Source organism: Panthera uncia (assembly GCF_023721935.1).
Source record: "Panthera uncia isolate 11264 chromosome A1 unlocalized genomic scaffold, Puncia_PCG_1.0 HiC_scaffold_17, whole genome shotgun sequence".
In the NCBI taxonomy this organism is placed as follows: domain Eukaryota; kingdom Metazoa; phylum Chordata; class Mammalia; order Carnivora; family Felidae; genus Panthera; species Panthera uncia.
Genome location: NW_026057577.1, coordinates 3,974,273 through 3,997,661, shown reverse-complemented (window position 1 = coordinate 3,997,661; position 23,389 = coordinate 3,974,273). Strand labels below are relative to the sequence as shown.

At 36.3% G+C, this 23,389-nt stretch overlaps 1 protein-coding gene and 1 pseudogene across 2 annotated transcripts in view; both read left to right on the top strand.

The window, feature by feature from the left end:
• The window catches only part of GCSAML (germinal center associated signaling and motility like), a 44,461-nt gene extending 21,369 nt beyond the window's left edge, over window positions 1-23,092 (top strand). Inside the window, exons 4-5 of one of the 2 annotated variants that reach the window (XM_049648414.1) lie at window positions 21,345-21,373; window positions 22,248-23,092. In XM_049648414.1, the coding sequence (XP_049504371.1) occupies window positions 21,345-21,373; window positions 22,248-22,490 (272 nt within the window). In that variant the 3' untranslated portion in view covers window positions 22,491-23,092. The remainder of the gene's footprint in view (window positions 1-21,344; window positions 21,374-22,247) is intronic. The other variant, XM_049648415.1, reaches the window with a different exon arrangement.
• Window positions 18,179-19,937, top strand: LOC125934761 (40S ribosomal protein SA-like; annotated as a pseudogene).
• Window positions 23,093-23,389: the final 297 nt, after the last annotated feature.

Here is a 23,389-nt window from a genome sequence, read left to right as displayed (position 1 = left end):
GTAAAAGTGTTCCTTTTTCCCCACATTGTCATCAACACCTGTTGTTTCCCGTGCTTTTAATTTTAACCATTCTGACTGGTGTGAAGTGATACCTCATTTAGTTTTGGTTTGTATTCTCCTATGATGAGTGATGTTGAGCATCTTCTCATGTGTCTATTGGTTATCTGTATGTGCTTTCTGCACAAATATCTATTCAGTTCCTTTGTCCATTTTTGTAATTGATTGTTTTTGGTGTTGATTTGTGTAAGTTCTTTACACATTTTGGATATTAAATTTTTATATATAGGTACATCATTTGCAAATGTCTTGTCCTATTGAATTGGTTTCCTTTTTGTTTTGCTGATGGCTACCTTTGCAAAAACTTTTGTTTTTTTTTGCAAAAAGTTTTGGTGTAGTTACTCCTAACTCTTTGATTCAACATAGTACTGGAAGTACTAGCCACAATAATCAAACAAGAGAAAGAAATAAAAGACATCCAAATTGACGAGGAATACGTAAAACTTTCGTTTGCAGATAATGTGACACTATATATAGAAAACCCTGAAGACTCCATCAAAAACTAGTAGAACTGATAAATGAATTCTGTAAATTTGCAAAATTCAAAATTAGTATACAGAAATCTGCTGCATTTCTATGCACTAATAATGAAGTAGAAGAAAGAGAAATTAAAGAAAAAGAACAATACCATTTACATTTGCACTAAAGAGAATAATATATCTTAGAATAAACTGAACCAAGGAGGTTAAAAACCTGGACTCTGAAAACCATAAAACATTGAGGGAATAAATTGAAAATAACAAATAAATGGAAAGGATATTCCATGTTTATGGATTGTGAGAACCAGTATTGTTAAAAGGTACACATTACCCAAAACAATCTACAGATTTAAGGAAATCCTCATCAAAATGCCAAAGTTTCCACAAAACTAGAACAAATAACAAAATTTGTATGGAACCAAGAAAGACCCTGAATAGCCAAAGCAATTTTGAAAAAGAACAAAACCAGAAATATTACAATGTCAGATTCTAAGTTATACTACAAAGCTGTAGTAATCAAAACAGTATAGTACTGGCATAAAAATAGACACATAGATCAATGGAACAGAATAAAGACCCCAGTAATAAATCCACACTTACACAGTCAATTAATCTATGATAAAGCAGCAAGAATATGTAATTGGAAAAAGTCTTTTTAACAAATGACGTTGGGAAAACTGGACAGCAACATGTGAGAGAATGAAATTGGACCACTTCTTTACACCATACACACACACACACACACACACACACAGCTCAAATGAATGAAAGACCGAAATGTGAGACCTGGAACCATAAAACACAGAAACAAGAAAACACAGGCAGTCACTCCTTTGACATTGGTCATATACACATTTTTTTTTTAAAGAGATGTTTTATCTGACAAGGGAAACAAAAGCAAAATTAAACTATTTTATATGATTTATTTATACTTTATAAATAAATATATATGTATATATATTTATTTATAAATATAGTTATATACTTTATAAACTTCTATGGGAAGTAATTAACCTAAATCCTGCTGATTTTAATTTATGTATAGGTGTTTTAAATAGGACCATTTTGAATATGAGCTTGTGTTATGTGTTTCTTTTTTATTTTCCTTTTCTTTTTTGTTTTGGGCTAGTCTTCACTTTTTTGATATAGTATCCAGGTGCAGTAATCATGTTAACTTCTCAGAATAAACAGTTATGAACAACAATATGTTTGTGGGACAGGCATAGCTGAAACAAACTCACTTCTTATAGCTATTCTTCAACTGTCTTCTCATTTTACAACCAAGTGTGTTAAAAAAATTGTGTAGCCTCATCATTTGAAACTTTGCATTTCTTAATCACCTCTCAGCTCATGGTGACATGCTTGTGGTACTACTGTTTCATTGAGCACATTTTATGGGCTATGAAATAAATGTATTTCACTAAACCTCATCACAGCCATAAATAGAATAACATATTTTGAAAAGCATCATAGTGCATTACACATAAAATTGTCTTATATGACAATTATATTGATTGTATGTCTATGTAAATGATTGTATTAAAGTATGGTATAAAATATATGTCTAACTGTGTGTTTTGTTTAAAAAAATATGAATGCCTCTGCCAAAATGTAACTACAGAGTCTAAAGGACAATTGTCAATGTTAGTTTCAATTATCTTATCTCGAGCACTTACAAACATTGCTCAACATCTCCCTCTTAACATCATTCCTTCCTCCATTTCTCTGACCTCTACACTCTCTTAGGTCACAGTAACCTTTATGCTACCTGACACCGCCCTTTCTTGGGGACACCTAAAATTCTGGTGTCCTTCAGTAATCCAGCCTTGGATTTTTTTCTACTTTCATGAAGATTTGTGTCTGATTAATCTTTCTTCTTGCAGTCTTTGGTAGAATTTTCTGGTGAAGCTATCTAGGGTGATGACATTTATTTAAAAACTTCTTTGCATACAGATAAAAATGCTTCTGTGATTACAGACTATTCTTATTTTTTGTTACATCTTGTCAGCCTTACAAGTTCCATTTCTCATTAAATTGGTCTCTTTCAATTAAAATTTTAAAGTCTTAAATCTTACAATTGTTATTATATCTCTGTATGTATTTAATGTTTACAGGGTCTATAGTGGTGCTTCTTGCTCATTTCTAATGTTTCCGTGTGTGGATGCATGTGTGTGTGCTTTCCATCTGTTTTTTAATTAATCAGTTTTGCTAGTGCTCATTCATTTCATTAATAGTTTTATGAAATCAAATTTTGTATTAGTCCTCTACCACAGGAGAATCTCTTTCTGGGTCCAATTTAAAGTGGTATATGGCTTACTCAAAATCAAAGAGACTCACAAAATACTGTGCTGTTTTGACAGCAAACAGATGCAAAATGATTTGGATGGGTTTACCCTGAAATAATTCAGAAAATTCACTGAGATGCTGGCTCTTTCATTTTCCTTAGACATGCATTTAAAGTAACCTAGGGTACCTGACCCTTCCTGTTCACCTACACTTAGCTTTATGTTCTCCATGTAGTAGACCAATATTATGTCCTGTGGATATATGAAATGATCAATATTTCTGCAAAGCATATTTTCACCAAAAGACAGAAATTGATAGAGCCCGGAAGTACACTAATGTAGCTGTGCTGATGTCCCTCCACGTAAAATAAAATGCATGTTAGATGTCTGTCATTGTATTACTTTACTCAAGTAAACAGACCTCAATTGAAGTAGTAAATGTGATTGAACTTGCCATTTCATTGAATTTGTGAAAATGTCCAAAAAGGGAAATTAAATGGGGAAGTTGGGGATTTATGAGTGTACTTTTGATGAGCACCTCTTGCATGGAATTGTTGATTCACTGTATTGTACACCTGCAACTAATATTACACTGTATGTTAACTACCTGGAAATTAAATAAAAACTTAAAAAAAATCACCACCTTTATATCTTTTCCTGATTTCCTTAGGGAAGATACACTGCTGTTGATTAGTTTGTTTACATTCCATTTGGACCAGGTCACCGGAGAACAGGAGAAACAATGTGATGCTGCTGCCCATTGTTAACATAACTATTTTACCTATGTTTTCATGGTGTGGCGAAATTCACAGGATGTGTTTATGAATCCTTTCCACTCATTCTGAAACAAGTACAGGGAAGAAAATATTTTCTCCTTTACTCTGACTAGTGGGCTAAGGTACGAAGGAGATCCTTTCAAAGCAATTTCATTTGGCCTTTTGGCCAAATTTATTTGGTCTTGAATTACAAATGATTGTCTCATGATCTCTGTTTATGTGCTTCAGAAGCAATAAGTTTATAGCTCAATCTTTATACTCCTCATTCTTTCCATAATGGCCTGTTGAAGTGTTTATGCTGGCCTTTTCCACTTGGGGAACTGCAAGTTAACTTTAAGAAACTCTTTGCTGTGCGTGCTGTGGACCACTTGTGTCTCATATTTCAATACCATTGTTATCCTCTCTACTTCCAAACAAAACCAGGTGATAAAACTAAAACCAGGTTTTCATATTTTGGAGAGTTTGTTACCTTCAATCATTCATGGAACCAACTTTTGCGGTTCGGTCATAAATATTGGGTTGAACTGCAGAAAAGACATTGCAGTTCACTAACATCTCACAAATAATAGGACTACCAGACTTCCTAAAAAAGAAACAAACAGCGAGTTAATTTTGTGTTTCAGAAAGCAATATAATGCTCATGGTATAAGGGACTTGGGAAAAAGATTTTTTTTGTGCTATTTTATGAAATGTGGGGGATGGATGAGCAGGTTACATTAATATATTTTCTTTAAGGGGCTCCCGGGTGGCTCAGTCAGTTAAACATCCGACTTCGGCACAGGTCATGATCTCACAGCTTGTGAGTTGGAGCCCCATGTTGGGCTCTGTGTTGACAGCTCAGAAACTGGAGCCTGCTTTGGATTCTGTGTCTCCCCCTCTCTCTGCCCCTCCCCTGCTCGTGTTCTGTCTGTCTGTCTCTCTCTCTAAAAAATAAATAAACATTAAATATATATGTATATATTTACTTTAATGTTTATATAGTCCCAAATCTTGAGATATTTTTGTTTTTTTCAATACTAAGGAATACATGTATGGTAGGCAGAATTAAGGCCCCAAAGATATCCAATTTAAATCTGAATTATTTTTTCTTTAATATGAAAAAAAGGGATTTTTGAGGATATAATTAAGAATCTTAAAATGGGGAGAGTATCCTGGATTTTTTTTCTTTTTAGTTTTTTATTTTAATTCCATTTAGTTAACATACAATGTAATATTAGTTTCAGGTGTAAAATTTAGTGATTCATCACTTACGTATAACACCCAGTTCTCATTTCAAGTGCCCTCCTTAATAACCATCACCCATAGAACCCATCCTGCTACCCACTTCCCCTCCAGCGACTCTCAATTTGTCCTCTATAGTTAAGAGTCTGTTTGCTGATTTGAATCTTTTTTCCAAAACCCCTACGTTCATCATATTTTTTTAATTTCACGTATGAGTGAAATCATATATATACCACATGTTCTTTATCCATTCATCAGTTGATGGACACTTGACTGCTTCCATGTTTTGGCTATTGTAGGTAATATTGCTATAAACATTGGGATGCATGTATTCATTTGAACTGGTGTTTTTGCAATCTTTGGGTAAATACCCAGTAGTGGGATTGCTGGATCATAGGGTAGTTCTACTTTTAACTTTTTCAGAAACCACCATACAGTTTTCCAGAGTGGCTGTGCCAGTTTGCATTCCCACCAACACTGTAAGAGGGTTCCCCTTTCTCCACAACCTCCCCAACACCTGTTGTTTCTTGTGTTGTTAATTTTAGCTATTCTGACAATGGCAAGGTGGTATCTAATTGGAGTTTTGATTTACATTTCCCTAATGATAAGTCATGATGAGCATCTTTTCATGTGTCTTTTTGGCCATCTGGATGTCTTCTTTGGAGAAATGTCTGTTCATGCCTTCTGCTCATTTTTAATTGGATTATTTGTTTTTTGGGTGCTGAATTTTATAAGTTCATTATATATTTTGGATACTAATCCTTCACTGGTTAAGTCATTTGCAAATATTTTCTCCTATTCCCTAGGATTTTTATGGCTTTGGGTCTCACATTTAGGTCTTTCATCCCCATTTTGAATTTATTTTTGTGTACGGTATAAGAAAGCAGTACAGTTTCTTTTTTTTTTTTTAATGTTACTGTCCAGTTTCCCAACACCATTTGTTGAAGATACTGTCTTTTTCTCATTGGATATTATTTCCTGATTTTGTGAAAATAATTGACCACATAATTGTGGACTTATTTCTGGGTTTTCTATTTTGTTCCATTGATCTATGTGTCTATTTTTGTGCCAGTACCATATTGTTTGCATTACTATAGCTCTGTGATATAACTTGAAGTCCAGATTGTGTTGCCTCCAGCTTTGCTTTTCTTTTTCAAAATTGCTGTGGATATTCAGGTTCTTTTATGGCTTCATACAAATTTTAAAATTGTTCATTACAGTTCTGTGAAAAATGTTAGTATTTTGATAAGGATTACCTTGATAGATTGCTTTGGGTAGTATAGACATTTGAACAATATTTGTTCTTCCAATCCACTAGCATAGAATGTCTTTCCATTTCTTTGTGTTCTTTTCAATTTCTTTCACTAGTGTTTTATAGTTTAAGAGTACAGGTCTTTTACCTCTTTGGTTAGGTCTATTCCTAAGTATCTTATTATTTTCAGTGCAATTCTAAATGGGATTGATTCCTTAATTTCTTTTTCTGCAGCTTCATTATTGATTATAGAAATGCAACAGATTTCTGTACAGGGGTTTTGCATCCTGTGATATTACTGAATTTGTTCATCAGTCCTAGCAGTTTTTTGGATGAGCCTTTCAAGTTTTCTATATAGGGCATCATGTCATCTGAAGACAGTGAAAGTTTTTACTTCTTCCTTACTGATCACATGCCATGTATGTATGTATGTATGTATGTCTGATTGTGGTGGCTAGGGCCTCCATTACTATATTGAATAAAAGAGGTGAGAGTGGATATCCTTGTCTTATTCTTGGCCTTAAGGGAAAAGCTCTCGGTTTTCATTCATTACAAATGATGATAGCTGTTGGTTTTTTAAATAAGGCTTTTATTGTGTTGAAGTGTGTTCTTTCTAAAGCTACTTTGTTAATTTTTTTTTTTCATGAATGGATGTTGTAGTTTGTCAAATGCTTTCTCTGGATGTATTGAAATTATCATATGGCTGTTATCCTTTCTCTTACCTTTTTCATGTTTTGTTGAAATTGTTTGATACTATGTTGTCAAAGATTTTTGCATCTGTGTTCATCATCAGAGATATTGGCCTGTAGTTTTCTTTTTTTAGTGGAGTCTATCTGGTTTTGCAAGTAGTGTAATTCTAGGTTCATAGAAATTTAGAAGTTTTCATTCCTTTTCTATTTTAGTTTGAGAAGAATAGATACTAACTCTCTTTAAATGTTTGGTAGAAATTGCCTATGAAATCACCTGGCCCTGGACTTTTGTTTGTTGGGAGGTTTTTGATTACTGTTTGAATTACTTTGCTGGTAATTCATCTTTTCAGGTTTACTCTTTCTTTCTGTTTCAATTTTGGTAATTTATATGTTTCTAGGAATTTTTTCCATTTCTACTAGGTTGTCCCGTTTGCTGGCTGATAGTTTTTTATAATATTCTCTTATAATTGTTATTCTGTGATTTTTCTTATTTTTGCTCTCTCATTTGTGATTTTATTTATTTGAGTCCTTTATCTTTTCTTCTGAGTAGTCTGACCACAGGCTTATCAAATTTACTATTTTTTTCTAAGAACAGCTTCTAGTTTCATTGACCTGCTTTTTTCATTGTTTCTGTATCATTTATTTCTGCTCTAATCTTTATTATTTCCTCCTCTTCTGGCTTTAGGTTTCACTTGTTGTTCTTTTTCTAGCTCCTTTGGGTGTAAGATTAGGCTGTTGATTTGAAAATTTTCTTGCTTCTTGAGGTAGATCTGCATTGCTCTAAATTCTCTCTTATGACCACTTTTGCTGTATCCAAAAGGTTTTTGACAGTTGTGCTTTCATTTTCACCCTTTTCCATGTACTTTTTTAAAATTTCTTCTTTGATTTCTTGGTTAATCCATTCATTATTTAGTAGCATATCATTTAACCTCCATATATATGTGTTCTGTCCAGATTTTTTCTTTTGGTTGACTTCTAGTTTCATAGTGTTGTGGTCAGAAAAGTTGCATCGTATGATTTCAATCTTTTTCAATTTGTTGAGGTTTGTTTTTTGGCCTAATATGTGATATATTCTGGAGAATGTCATCTGCACTTGAAAAAAATGTGTATTCTGTTGTTTTAGGATGGAATGTTCTGAATATAACTGTCAAGTCCATCTGTCCAGCGTGCTGTTCAAAACCATTGTTTCTTTGTTGATTTTCATTTAGACAACATGTTCATTGATGCAGTGGGGTGTGAAAGTCCCCTGTTGCTATTGTATTATTATCAATTTATTGTTTTATGTTTCTTATTAACTGTTTTATGGATTTGGGAGCACCTATGCTATGTGCATAAATATTTACAATTGTTAGTTCTTCATGCTAGATTGTCCCTGTTATTATTATATAGTGTCCTTTTTTCTCTTATTACTTATTTTAAAGCTTATTTTGTACAATATAAGTATAGTACTCTAACTTTCTTTTGACATCCATTTGCATAATAGATGTTTCTCCCACTCCCTTTCAATTAGCAAGTATCTTTATTTCTTTTTTTTAATTTTTAAAGAGTTTTATTTATTTTTGAGAGACAAAGAGAGACAGAGCACCAGTAGGGGAGGGGTAGAAAGAGAAGGAGACACAGAATCTGAAGCAGGCTCCAGGCTCTGAGCTATCAGCACAGAGCCCTATGTGGGGCTCAAACCCATGAACCGTGAGATCATGACCTGAGCTAAAGTCAGCTGCTTAACTGACTGAGCCACCCAGGTGCCCCGAATATCTTTAGTTCTCAAATGAGTCTCTTGTAGGCAGTATATAGATGAGTATTGTCTTTTTTTAAAATCCTTTTGGCCTTTTGATTGGACCATTTAGTTCATTTACATTCAATGTGGTTATTGGTAGATACATATTTATTGCCATTTTATTACTTGTTTTGTGGTTGTTTCTGAATATTTTCTTTGTTACATTCTTGTTCTCCTATAGTTTGCTGATTTTCTTTAGTGTTACATTTAAATTTCTTTTTCCTTATTCTTTGTATTTTTTACTAGTTTTTGATTTGTGGTTAATATTAGGTTTGTATATAACAACTTCTGCATGTAGCAGTCTTATTAAGTTGATGGTTATTTAACTTTGGATCCATTCTTCACTCCTCTCCTCTCCACATTTTGGGTATGTGGTGTCATATTTTCATCTGAGACTATCCTGGTTTATCCAGGTGAGGCCAGTGTAAACACAAAGGTCTTTAAATGGTGTAAGAGAGGAACAGCAGAAACAGTGTCAGAATAATGCAGTAGGAGTAAAATTCAAACAGCCAATGCTGGTTTTATATCACAGGCATTGAAAAAAGGGGACCTATTATCCAAGGACTGAGGCCACCTTCTAGAAGTTAGAAAAGACAAAGAATGTAACTCCCCTAGAGTCTGCACAAATGAGTTCAGCCATATCAATTCCTTGATGTGAGACTCATTTTGTAATTCTGATCTCCAGTATTTTAAGATAATTAACATGTATTGTTTTAACCATCAGGTTTGTGGTAATTGGTTATAGCAGCAAAAGGAGACTAATACAACATGAAACACTGGAGCTAATTTTGTTAATTTTGCCATTGCTGAGATCAATTTCTAGGCATCCATTCTAATTAATGATTAGAAGTGCTTTTAAATCTCTGAGTTGCAGTATTAAGTCCAGACCCTCTGGTAAGTGCACTGATATGAAGACATTCATTTAGTCATATAAAATACATATGCTTTCCTCAAAATCTAGGAATTCATTCAATAACAAAACCATGATGCTGAATTGACACTTTTGTTTTCTTGATTTGGTGTTTTCTTAGCATAATACCTTGCTATTACAATCTACCCCATTTCAAAGACATGTTGGGTCTGATTTTCATTTTGAGGATAAATACATTGAAGTGCTTTTGGTAAGGAATAATTTTTGACTTTTTCTCACAAGATGATGTCTTCAAGGTTTTCAGTATGAAGAACCTCATTATCCAGTAACAGAAGGAGTGCCTCATCTGACAAAAGCCTTGGAGGTTGGGATTCAGGGTAATTGTAGTCATCAGAAATTCTCAAATTCTCCCAGATATTATCATTCTGACTTTAAGAGTCATATTCTTTTCTAATCAATACCCTAACTTTAAATAAGAAATCTACTCTGAATCTTAATTCAACTGGCCTTTAGGGCAGTCATGGCATGTTCCATGTTTTTAACCTGAGACTAAATATGCTTGTTCCTGGAAATTTTAACATCTTCAGCACCAATAATGACAACTACTTCACCCAGTAGTCTGATTTTCTCATCCCCTTTATATGGATAGTTGGTTCTTCAAATTTTTGTTAATGGTATAATTGAATTGTATTAAGGCCATGTAATTCCTTCAGTTCATGATAATAAAACAGTATTAAGGTTGATATTTTGTTTAATTAAATAACTGTATATGAATACATTTATAAAGTTTTATATATATATATATATATATACACACATATATATGTATATGTACGTATATACATACATATATGTTATTCCATACATGAAATCAGTGCATTGAACATGACTTTTTATTTATGAAAAATAGTGAGCTATGAGAAATTATTAACATATTGTTGTTTTGCAGAAACTGTTAAATTTATTTAATATATACAAAGATTTTATGGGTCACCATCAAGTCAATTAAGTTGTAAATTTAAGAATTACTCAATATTCCTCTTATAAATTGGGATTTTTTCCATATTTAGTACTCTGTGACTTCCCTCATTCTATATTGCTAATTTAAAAAATACTAGTTGTGGGGAGCAGGAAAATGGCAGTGGGGGAATCTAGTAGGAGGAATCTAGTCTTCCCTCATTCCACAAACATGACTAGATAAGCAAATTATCCTAAATACCCCACAAATGGAGGGCAAGAGTGACAGAACAAACTCAACAATGAAAGGGAGAGAAGAAACCACAATGAAGAAGGGAGGAAGTGCAGAAATGTAGTTTAGGGGAGAAAAAGATCACGGGTGCTGTTTAAGGGAGGTAGCCATGGTTGCAGAGAAGGATGGGAGAGAGATTAGCAAACAGAGGAATGCACAAGGAGAACATTTCCCCAAAACCATTGGCTTAGAAAATGAGAGCACCTGAATTTTGTGAGTTCTTGCAACCAGTAGGGCCTAAAAGTTGGAATTTTAAATGGCAGCAGGCTGGGCTGACAACCTGGGAGTAGGCAGCATGGAAACAATGATCTGAAGGAGTTGGGGCACACGGGTGGGAGATTATTTGGTCTTCTCAGAATGCATCCCTGAGAGGCAGCTTTCATGGAGACACTTCTCTGGGAACAAAGGATCTGGCCAGTGCCATTTCCATCACCTGCACACCTCAGCATAAGCACAGATCACCTGCAAAAAACAGCATAGTGTAGACAATGGATAATTTGCTTACACCAAGACCAACGGAACTGTGATCTGGTGACCTGCTCTTTTCAGTCACATTTGCCTCACTCCCAGCATGGGACTTCCCCAGAAAACCAGCTAAAACCCCTTCCCACACCATGTTTCCCAAGAAAACAAGAGAGTTCTGCAGGGCCTCACTTCCAGTGGTACTGGTGTCAAGTTTCATTACACAAGCAGATCAAAGCACACCTAGTTAAAACTCACCACATTCTGACTAGGGACAAAATACTGATGACTGCAGGCAAGGAGAGCCTCTACAGATGACTGTCATGAAGGATGGAGCAGCCAGAAGACAAGAGCAGAGCACACACAGCACACACAACACACTCCCTGAGGTGCTAGCCACTACCTAACTTCTTTTTCACAAGGCCATTACTTTCAGGAATAAGAGACATAAGTGGCTTTTCTAACACACAAAAGAAGTCAGAGTCTTAGACAAAATGTGAAGACAGAGGAATTTATCCCAAATGAAAGAACGACATAAGGCCTTGGCCAGAGATCTAAGTGAAACGTATATAAGTAACATGCCTGATATAGAATTCAAGGCAATGATCATATAGATACTCACTGGGCTTGAGAAAAGAATAGAAGACAACAGTGAGACCCTTACCACAGGGACAAAACAAAAAACAATAATCAGATATGAAGGATGAAATAAACAAGATTAAAAACGCAGTTGATGCAAGGAGCAGAAGGGTAGAAGAGTCAGAGGAATGAATTAATGGTCTGTGAGACAAAGTAATGGAATGCGATGAAGCTGAACAAAGACAGAAGGAAGAATTATGCAAAAGGAGAATACATTTAGGGAACCCAGTGACTCCATCAAATATAATAACATTCATATCATAGTAGTTCTAAAAGAAGAAAAGAGAGAAAGGGGCATAAAAAATTTACTTGAAGAAATAATGGCTGAAACCTTCCCTCATCTGGGGAAGGAAACAGACATCCAGAGCCAGGAGACACAGAGAACTCCCTTCAAAATCAATAAATGCCAACCAACACCAAGACATTGTAAATACATTTGCAAAATAGAGCAATAAAGAGAAAATCATAAAAGCAGCAAGACAAAAGAAGTTCTTAACTTACATGGAGGGCCATAACGCTAGGTGGAGATTTCTTAACAGAAACTTGGTAGGCCAGAGGGAGTGGCATGCTATATAAAACATGATAAATGGAAAAATCTGCATCCAAGAATACTTTGTCCACCAGGACTGTCTTTCAGAATAGAAGGAGTGATAATGCGTTTACAGGACACAAAAACATGAGAGGAGTTTGTGACCATTGAACCAGCCTTGCAAGAAATATTAAAGAGGACTCTTTTTTTTGTTTTTAAACTGAAATTTTGTTTTTTTTCAATACATGCAGTTTATTGTCAAATTGGTTTCCATACAACACCCAGTGCTCATCCCAAAAGGTGCCCTCCTCAATACCGATCACCCACCCTCCCCTCCCTCCCACCCCCCATCAACCCTCAGTTTGTTCTCAGTTTTTAAGAGTCTCTTATGCTTTGGCTGTCTCCCACTCTAACCTCCTTTTTTTCCCTTTCCCTCCCCCATGGGTTTCTGTTAAGTTTCTCAGAATCCACATAAGAGTGAAAATATATGGTATCTGTCTTTCTCTGTATGGCTTATTTCACTTAGCATTACACTTTCCAGTTCCATCCACGTTGCTACAAAGGGCCATATTTCATTCTTTCTCATTGCCACATAGTACTCCATTGTGTATATAAATCACAATTTCTTTATCCATTCATCAGTTGATGGACATTTAGGCTCTTTCCATAATTTGGCTATTGTTGAGAGTGCTGCTATAAACATTGGGTACAAGTGCCCCTATGCATCAGTACTCCTGTATCCCTTGGGTAAATTCCTAGCAGTGCTACTGCTGGGTCATAGGGTAGGTCTATTTTTAATTTTCTGAGGAACCTCCACACTGTTTTCCAGAGTGGCTGCACCAGTTTGCATTCCCAGCAACAGTGCAAGAGGGTTCCCGTTTCTCCACATCCTCTCCAGCATCTATAGTCTCCTGATTTGTTCATTTTGGCCACTCTGACTGGCGTGAGGTGATATCTGAGTGTGGTTTTGATTTATATTTCCCTGATGAGGAGTGACGTTGAGCATCTTTTCATGTGCCTGTTGGCCATCCGGATGTCTTCTTTAGAGAAGTGTCTATTCATGTTTTCTGCCCATTTCTTCACTGGGTTATTTGTTTTTCAGGTGTGGAGTTTGGTGAGCTCTTTATAGATTTTGGATACTAGCCCTTTGTCTGATATGTCATTTGCAAATATCTTTTCCCATTCTGCTGGTTGCCTTTTAGTTTTGTTGGTTGTTTCCTTTGCTGTGCATAAGCTTTTTATCTTCATAAGGTCCAAGTAGTTCATTTTTGCTTTTAATTCCCTTGCCTTTGGGGATGTGTCAAGTAAGAAATTGCTATGGCTGAGGTCAGAGAGGTCTTTTCCTGCTTTCCCCTGTAGGGTTTTGATGGTTTCCTGTCTCACATTCAGGATCTTTATCCATTTTGAGTTTATTTTTGTGAATGGTGTGAGAAAGTGGTCTAGTTTCAATCTTCTGCATGTTGCTGTCCAGTTCTCCCAGCACCATTTGTTAAAGAGACTGTCTTTTTTCAACTGGATGCTCTCTCCTGCTTTGTCAAAGATTAGTTGGCCATACGTTTGTGGGTCTAGTTCTGGGGTTTCTATTCTATTCCATTGGTCTATGTGTCTGTTTTTGTGCCAATACCATGCTGTCTTGATGATGACAGCTTTGTAGTAGAGGCTAAAGTCTGGGATTGTGATGCCTCCTGCTTTGGTCTTCTTCTTCAAAATTACTTTGGCTATTCGGGGCCTTTTGTGGTTCCATATGAATTTTAGGATTTCTTCTTCTAGTTTCGAGAAGAATGCTGGTGCAATTTTCATTGAGATTGCATTGAATGTGTAGATAGCTTTTGGTAGTATTGATATTTTCACAATATTTATTCTTCCAATCCATGAGCATGGAATGTTTTTCCATTTCTTTATATCTTCTTCAACTTCTTTCATAAGCTTTCTATAGTTTTCAGCATACAGATCTTTTACATCTTTGGTTAGATTTATTCCTAAGTATTTTATGCTTCTTGGTGCAATTGTGAATGGGATCAGTTTCTTTATTTGTCTTTCTGTTGCTTCATTATTAGTGTATAAGAATGCAACTGATTTCTGTACATTGATTTTGTATCCTGCGACTTTGCTGAATTCACGTATCAGTTCTAGCAGACTTTTGGTGGAGTCTATTGGATTTTCCATGTATAATATCATGTCATCTGCAAAAAGTGAAAGCTTGACTTCATGCTTGCCAATTTTGATGCCTTTGATTTCCTTTTGTTGTCTGATTGCTGATGCTAGAACTTCCAACACTATGTTAAACAACAGTGGTGAGAGTGAGCATTCCTGTCGTGTTCCTGATCTCAGGGAAAAAGCTCTCAGTTTTTCCCCATTGAGGATGATGTTAGCTGTGGGGTTTTCATAAATGCCTTTTATGATCTCTAAGTATGTTCCTTCTATCCTGAGTTTCTCGAGGGTTTTTATTAAGAAAGGGTGCTATGGGGCGCCTGGGTGGCTCAGTCGGTTGAACGTCCGACTTCGGCTCAGGTCACGATCTCGCGGTCCATGAGTTCGAGCCCTGCGTCAGGTTCTGTGCTGACTGCTCAGAGCCTGGAGCCTGTTTCACATTCTGTGTCTCCCTCTCTCTCTGACCCTCCCCCATTCATGCTCGGTCTCTCTCTGTCTCAAAAATAAACGTTACAAAATTTTTTTTAAAAAAAAGAAAGGGTGCTGAATTTTGTCAAATGCCTTTTCTGCATCGATTGACAGGATCATATGGTTCTTCTCTTTTCTTTTATTAATGTGATGTATCACGTTGATTGATTTGCGAATGTTGAACCAGCCCTGCATCCCAGGAATGAATCCCACTTGATCATGGTGAATAATTCTTTGTATAAGCTGTTGAATTTGATTTGCTAGTATCTTATGGAGATTTTTTGCATCCATCTTCATCAGGGATATTGGCCTGTACTTCTCTTTTGTTACTGGGTCTCTGTCTGGTTTAGGAATCAAAGTAATACTGGCTTCATAGAATGAGTCTGGAAGTTTTCCTTCCCTTTCTATTTCTTGGAATAGCTTGAGAAGGATAGGTATTATCTCTGCTTTAAACGTCTGGTAGAACTCCCCTGGGAAGCCATCTGGCCGTGGACTCTTATTTGTTGGGAGATGTTTGATGATTGATTCAATTTCTTTGCTGGTTATGGGTCTGTTCAAGCTTTCTATTTCCTCCTGATTGAGTTTTGGAAGAGTGTGGGTGTTTAGGAATTTGTCCATATCTTCCAGGTTGTCCAGTTTGTTGGCATATAATTTTTCATAGTATTCCTGATAATTGCTTGTATCTCTGAGGGATTGGTTGTAATAATTCTATTTTCATTCATGATTTTATCTATTTGGGTCATCTCCCTTTTCTTTTTTTTTTTTTTTTTTTTTAATTTTTTTTTTTCAACTTTTTATTTATTTTTGGGACAGAGAGAGACATAGCATGAACGGGGGAGGGGCAGAGAGAGAGGGAGACACAGAATCGGAAACAGGCTCCAGGCTCCGAGCCATCAGCCCAGAGCCTGACGCGGGGCTCGAACTCACGGACCGCGAGATCGTGACCTGGCTGAAGTCGGACGCTTAACCGACTGCGCCACCCAGGCGCCCCTCCCTTTTCTTTTTGAGAAGCCTGGCTAGAGGGTTAAAAATTTTGTTTATGTTTAAAAAAAAAATAACTCTTGGTTTCGTTGATCTGCTCTACAGTTTTTTTTAGATTCGATATTGTTTATTTCTGCTCTGATCTTTCTTATTTCTCTTCTTCTGCTGGGTTTAGGCTGTCTTTGCTCTTCTGCTTCTATTTCCTTTGGGTGTGCTGTTAGATTTTGTATTTTGGATTTTTCTTGTTTCTGGAGATAGGCCTGGATTGCAATGTATTTTCCTCTCAGGACTGCCTTCGCTGCATCCCAAAGCTTTTGGATTGTTGTATTTTCTTTTTCGTTTGTTTGCATACATTTTTTAATTTCTTGTCTAATTGCCTGGTTGACCCACTCATTCTTTAGTAGGGTGTTCTTTAACCTCCATGCTTTTGGAGGTTTTCCAGACTTTTTCCTGTGGTTGATTTCAAGCTTCATAGCATTGTGGTCTGAAAGTATGCATGGTATGATTTCAATTCTTGTAAACTTATGAAGGGCTGTTTTGTGACCCAGTATATGATCTATCTTGGAGAATATTCCATGTGCACTCAAGAAGAAAGTATATTCTGTTGCTTTGGGATGCAGAGTTCTAAATATATCTGTCAAGTCCATCTGATCCAATGTATCATTCAGGGCCCTTGTTTCTTTATTGACCATGTGTCTTGATGATCTATCCATTTCTGTAAATGGGGTGTTCAAGTCCCCTGCAATTACTACATTCTTATCAGTAAGGTTGGTTATGTTCACGAGTAATGTTTTATATATTTGGGGGCTCCTGTATTTGGTGCATAGACGTTTATAATTGTTAGCTCTTCCTGATGGATAGACCCTGTGATTATTCTATAATGTCCTTCTTCATCTCTTGTTACAGCCTTTAATTTAAAGTCTAGTTTGTCTGATATAAGTATGGCTACTCCAGCTTTCTTTTGACTTCCAGTAGCATGACAAATAGTTCTCCATCCCCTCACTCTCGATCTGAAGGTGTCCTCAGGTCTAAAATGAGTCTCTTGTAGACAGCAAATAGATGGGTTTTGGTTTTTTATCCATTCTGATACCCTATGTCTTTTGGTTGGCACATTTATCCATTTACATTCAGTGTTATTATAGAAAGATATGGGTTTAGGGTCATTGTGATGTCCATAGTTTTCATGCTTGTAGCGATGTCTCTGGTACTTTGTCTCACAGGATCCCCCTTAGGATCTCTTGTAGGGCTGGTTTCGTGGTGACAAATTCCTTCAGTTTTTGTTTGTGTGGGAAGACCTTTATCTCTCCTTCTATTCTAAATGACAGACTTGCTGGATAAAGGATTCTCGGCTGCATACTTTTTCTGTTCATTACATTGAAGATCTCCTGCCATTCCTTTCTGGCCTGCCAAGTTTCAGTAGAGAGATCAGTCACGAGTCTTATAGGTCTCCCTTTATATGTTAGAGCACGTTTATCTCTAGCTGCTTTCAGAATTGTCTCTTTATCCTTGTATTTTGCCAGTTTCACTATGATATGTTGTGCAGAAGATCGATTCAAGTTATGTCTGAAGGCAGTTCTCTGTGCCTCTTGGATTTCAATGCCTTTTTCCTTCCCCAGATCAGGGAAGTTCTCAGCTATGATTTCTTCAAGTACACCTTCAGCACCTTTCCCTCTCTCTTCCTCCTCTGGAATACCAATTATGCGCAGATTATTTCTCTTTAGTGCATCACTTAGTTATCTAATTTTACCCTCATACTCCTGGATTTTATCTCTCTTTTTCTCAGCTTCTTCTTTTTCCATAATTTTATCTTCTAGTTCACCTATTCTCTCCTCTGCCTCTTCAATCCGAGCCTTGGTTGTCTCCATTTTATTTTGCAGCTCATAAATAGCATTTTTTAGCTCCTCCTGGCTGTTCCTTATTCCCTGGATCTCTGTAGCAATAGATTCTCTGCTGTCCTTTATACTGTTTTCAAGCCCAGCGATTAATTTTATGACTATTATTCTAAATTCACTTTCTGTTATATTGTTTAAATCATTTTTGATCAGTTCGTTACCTGTTGTTGTTTCCTGGACGTTTTTTGAGGGGAATTCTTCAGTTTGGTCATTTTGGATTGTCCCTGGAGTGGTGTGGAACTGACGGGCACTTCCCCTGTGCTGTCTTGAATAACTTGCGATGGTGGGTGGGGCCACAGTCAGGCCTGATGTCTGCCCCCAGCCCACGGCTGGGGCCACAGTCAGATTGGTGTGTGCTTTCTCTTCCCCTCTCCTAGAGGCGGGATTCACTGTGGGGTTGTGTGACCCATCTGGGCTACTTGCACACTGCCAGGCTTGTGGTGCTGGGGATCTGGCTTATTACCTGGGGTGGATCAGCTAGGTGCACAAGCGGGAGGGGCAGGCTCAGCTCGCTTTTCCTTCGGAGATCCGCTTCGGGAGGGGCCTTCTTCTGTGGGCCTCTCATCTGCGCTTGGCTCTGTGGACTCTGTTCTGCTAGTCTTCTGGCGGTTTTCTGGGTTATTTAGGCAGGTGTAAGTGGAATCTAAGTGATCAGCGGGACGCGCGGTGGGCCCAGCGCCCTCCTACGCTGCCATCTTCCCAGCTGCCTCTGAAATTTTGTCCCGCTGAGTCTAAAGAGGACTCTTTAAGTGGAAAGGAGAGATCTCAAGTGACAGTGTAAACACATGAAACAGAAAAGTAGTAAAAATGAATATTTCTATAAAATTTGGTCAAGGAACTCACACTAAAAAAAAAGGTTATAAAATATGATAACATAAAACAGGGGAAGGAAGGGGAAAAATGGGTTGAAACTTGAATGACTATCAACTTAATATAGATTTCAATTTGAAGAAGAGTTTGTATACAAATGTAATAGTAACCATATAATAAGAACCAGTAGTAAACATGCAAACAATAAAGAGAAAAAATCCAAATATACCATTAAAGAAAATCAGGAAAGCATAGAAAGACAAGCAAGGATCAGAGAAAATCTCCAGAAACAAGGACAAAATAAGTAATAAAATGGCAATAAATACATATCGATCAATAATTATTTTAAATGTAAATGGACTACATATTTCACTCAAAACACATAAAGTGTCAGAATGGATTAAAAAAATAAAGACCCATCCCTTTCCATGCTACCCAGGGAGGGATTCATATGATATTGCATTCTAGTCATAACTTAAAGGGAAAAATCCAGAGACTTGATGTCCTGCAAATGAATGAGGAGGATGTCCTCAAATTCCTTGTGGCAGGAACCCATATAGGTAGCACCAACCTTGACTTCCAAATGGAACAGTACATCTACAAAAGAAAAATTAATGGCATCTACGTCAAAGATCTGAAGAGAACCTGAGAGAAGCTTCTGCTGGCAGCTTGTGCCTGTGTTGCCATTGAAAACCTGGCTGATGTCAGTGTTATCCCATCCAGGAGTACTGGCCAGTGAGCTGGGCTGCAGTGTGTTGATGCTACTGGAGCCACACTTATTGCTGGCTATTTCATTTTTGGAAATTTCACTAACTAGATCCAGGAGGTCTTCTGGGAACCAAGACCTCTGATGGCTACTGATCCCAGGGCTGACAACCAGATCTCACAGAGGCATCTTATGTTAACCTGCCTACCATCGCTCTGTGTAACACAGACTCTCCTCTGCACTATGTGGACATTGCCATCTTGTGCAACAATAGGGAGCTCACTAAATGGGTCTGATCTGGTGGATGCTTGCCCAGGAAGTTGTTTGAATGAATGATATCATAGCCTGTGAACACTTATGGGATATCATACCTGATCTCTACTTCTACAGAGATCCTGAAAAGAAAGAGCACACCTCTGCTGAAAAGACTGTGATCAAGGAGCAATTTCCAGGTGAATGTACTTTTTCACCTCCTGAGTTCACTCATCCTGAAGTCACAGACTGCCCTGAAGGCATGCAGGTGCCCTCTGGGCCTATTCAGCAGTTCCCTACTGAAGATTGGAGTACTCAGCTTGCCACTGAAAACTAGTCTGCAGATCCCACTGTTCAGGCTGCTGAATGGGTAGGAACAGCCATTGAGTGATTTTAAGTTGCTCTTCCAAAAGACTGAAAGTGAAGGGCTAGAGAAACATTTATCATGCAAATGTATGTCAAAAGAAAGCCAGAGTAGCAATACTTATATTGGACAATTTATACTTTAAAACAAACACTATAACTTTTTGGAGAACCTCCGTACTGTTTTCTACAGTTGCACCAGTTTGCATCCCCACCAACAGTGCAAGAAGGTTCCCCTTTTTCCACATCCTCACCAACACCTGTTGTTTTGTGTGTTGTTAATTTTAGCCATTCTGACAGGTATGAGGTGGTATCAACATGGTTTTAATTTGTATTAACCTGATAATGAGTGATGTTAAGCATATTTTCATGTGTCTGTTGGTCATCTGGATGTCTTCTTTGGAAAAATGTCTATTCAAGTCTTCTGCCCATTTTGTAATTGGATTATGTTTTTTGGGTATTGAGTTTTATAAGTTCTTAATATGTTTTAGGTATAAAACCTTATCAAATATGTCATTTGTAAATATCTTCTATCATTTTGTAGGTTACCTTTTTAGTTTTGTAACCTCTCTGGCATTGTCTGTAGCAAGTTCTTTCTAGATATGTCTCCTGAGGCAAGGAAATGAAAAACCAAAATAAACTCTTAAAAATTGACATGAACAAGTGAATATATAAGTATCTAAAAAATGGTACTTGTGAATCTAATCTTAACAACAAAAATACAAACTACTTCATCATTGACAGATATAATTAGCTTGAATATATTTGTATTTAATTTGAAATAGTTAATCTTGTTATTTGAGTATCTGTCTCTATGATTGCTTATCTTTAAAAATTATATGGGGTGTCTGGGTGGCTCAGTCGGTTAAGCATCCGACTGTGGCTCAGGTAATTATCTCGCAGTTTGCAAGTTCAAGCCCTACATCAGACTCTGTGCTGACAGCTCAGAGTCTGGAGTCTGCTTCAGATTCTTTGTCTCCTGCTCTCTCTTTGCTCCTCCCCTGCTTGCACTCTGTCTCTCCCTTTCTCAAAAGTTAGTAAACTTTACAAAATTAAAAAAATACATATGATTTCCCTGTGATACTTTAATCAAATTTATATCCTAAATTTCATATATAATTTTTTTTTCTTTGAACTTCCCATACTTTATTTTTATGGCATGTTTGTGGAGAAAATTTTATTACCCAATTCCAAAATCCACATTTATTCAGCAAATATGGTGCATGTCACTTACACAAAAACATAGTATTAATGCTTCCTGAACATATATTCTTTCTTGATCTTGTCATTCAGGTCTGAGAACCTCCATAACAACATGAGATAATGTCACATGATTAGATGATGGGCTTCTTTGCAGTTAGATCACTGTATTGAAAACCTTTTCCCCCTAACTTGTGATAGTCCAAAAATGTCAATTTTTGTTTTTATCCTTTAGGCAAAGAAGTTTTATCTGCCTCTAATCAGGTAATAAAAATATTAACTTGTGTGATAAATGTCAAAATACAGATGACTTCATTTAAGGGTAGCTATAGGTCCTTCTGATAATTTCTGAATGAGCTTGTAAAGCAGTTTATGTTTTAAATAATTTTCCTTATATTTTTAATGCAAAAATTGTAAAATTAAAAAATATATATATTTTAACTGATTTAAATGATTGGCAAGTTTGTTGTTGTCCTTATTGTTGTCCTAATTCTACTGAAGCTTATCATTTTAATTTTCAAAACTACTGTAACAAAAATAAAATTAAGTCAATTTACACTTATAATTTGACCACTAAAAACATTAATTCTTTTCAGCTTTTCATATTGCCTTCTAATGTTTAAACCCAGGAATTAGCATTTATATTTACAAACATGGTGGACCACATGGTGGTTAATAGACACATAAAGAATGTTTATTCCTTTTAATACTATATCACAAGCATTTTATTGATTTAATTATAATGCAGTATTTTAATGTTTTCCATTTTTTTTCATGGTCTATGCAACAAAAATGTATTTAAGGTCAAAATTTTAATCGTATTTTATCTTATGACACTTTATTTTTTATGTAGTTTGACTACTTATTGACATATAATTATTGCATATATTATGTCTGAATATTTGTGACTTAATGTATATCATTACTTTTTTAAAAAAATATTCAGAAGGATAATAGTATCCTTCTTTTCCCTTTTAATATTTGAAGTGAAATGAAAGCATAATGAGTAGTAGTTTGGATACCTAATGTAAGATCACCATCAGACAAGAAGAAACAAAGGGCAGATGTTGAGCGCAAATTTGATAGATGATCCTGGATCCTTTATTTATTATTATTTTTATTTTTCTGTGCTTGGCAGGAACATGAGAATGGCAGTGGTTCTGAGGAAGTGTGCTACACTGTCATTAGTCACGGTTCCTATCGGAGGCCCTCCCTGAGCTCCAACGATGATGGTTATGAGAATATCGACTCCACCACAAAGACAGTGAAGCCATTTAGAAATGGGCCCGAAACAGAATATGCTCTTCTCAGGATGACTTGTGCTACTAGGCCTTCTTCCTGTACCGCTGACCATGATTATGAACTTGTGCTTCCCCACTAGAAATCTCATGCTTCCACTAAAAAAGATGATACAAACTAGTAGCCTCCAAAGGAGTGTTTCTGCATCTCTGAAACATGACATCTTTGTGGTTTTGGTTAAGCCATATAAATTGACATAAGGTTATAGAGTATTCTACATTTCTTTGTAAGGTTTGAAGACATGGAAATGGTGGAATCTTCCTAGGGCATTGAACATCCCTCAATATATGACCTAACATCCAATTCCAACACTGCTCTACAAATTTCAAATGACAAAATTTCCACTCATAATCTATTTCATTTTTGAGGTATAATCTACTCAATAAACTTTTACAATATAAGACCAGACCATTTGTTAACCTGATTTTTACTTAAATTTTGACTTTTTTCACATATTGGAAGTTTTTGCTTCCAACTGTGACTGAGGTCACAGTTCAAAAATCCATAGGTTTTGATATTGACCTTTCTGAGAGGAGAAGCTGGGAGTCATTATAAAAGAATAAATGTATCAAATTTAGTTGCTTATTGTATTTTCCTCCAATGGTAAATCAAGATTCAAAGATTAGTAAAAAACAAATATAAGGTTTGTGCATATAGCTTTGCTCACAACATACTAATTAATTTAATCTATGACTAGCTACTTCTGCTGAAGGAAGGTGAAGAGTTTTGTCTTAAAATTCAGTATATTGGATTCTGGGAAGATGGCAGGCCTAGGAAGATCCTGAGATCACTTCGCCCCACAGAGACATTGAGATAACAGACACATCAATGCAACCAACTCTGAAAAGGTCCTGAAGACTGGGAGAACAGATATTCCATAGTTAATCATAAAGAGGAGGCCATATTGAAAAAGGTAGAAAAGGAAGATACATAGTTGGGAAACAAATACTTGTTGCCTTTGGAAACAAGTGGGTTTATATA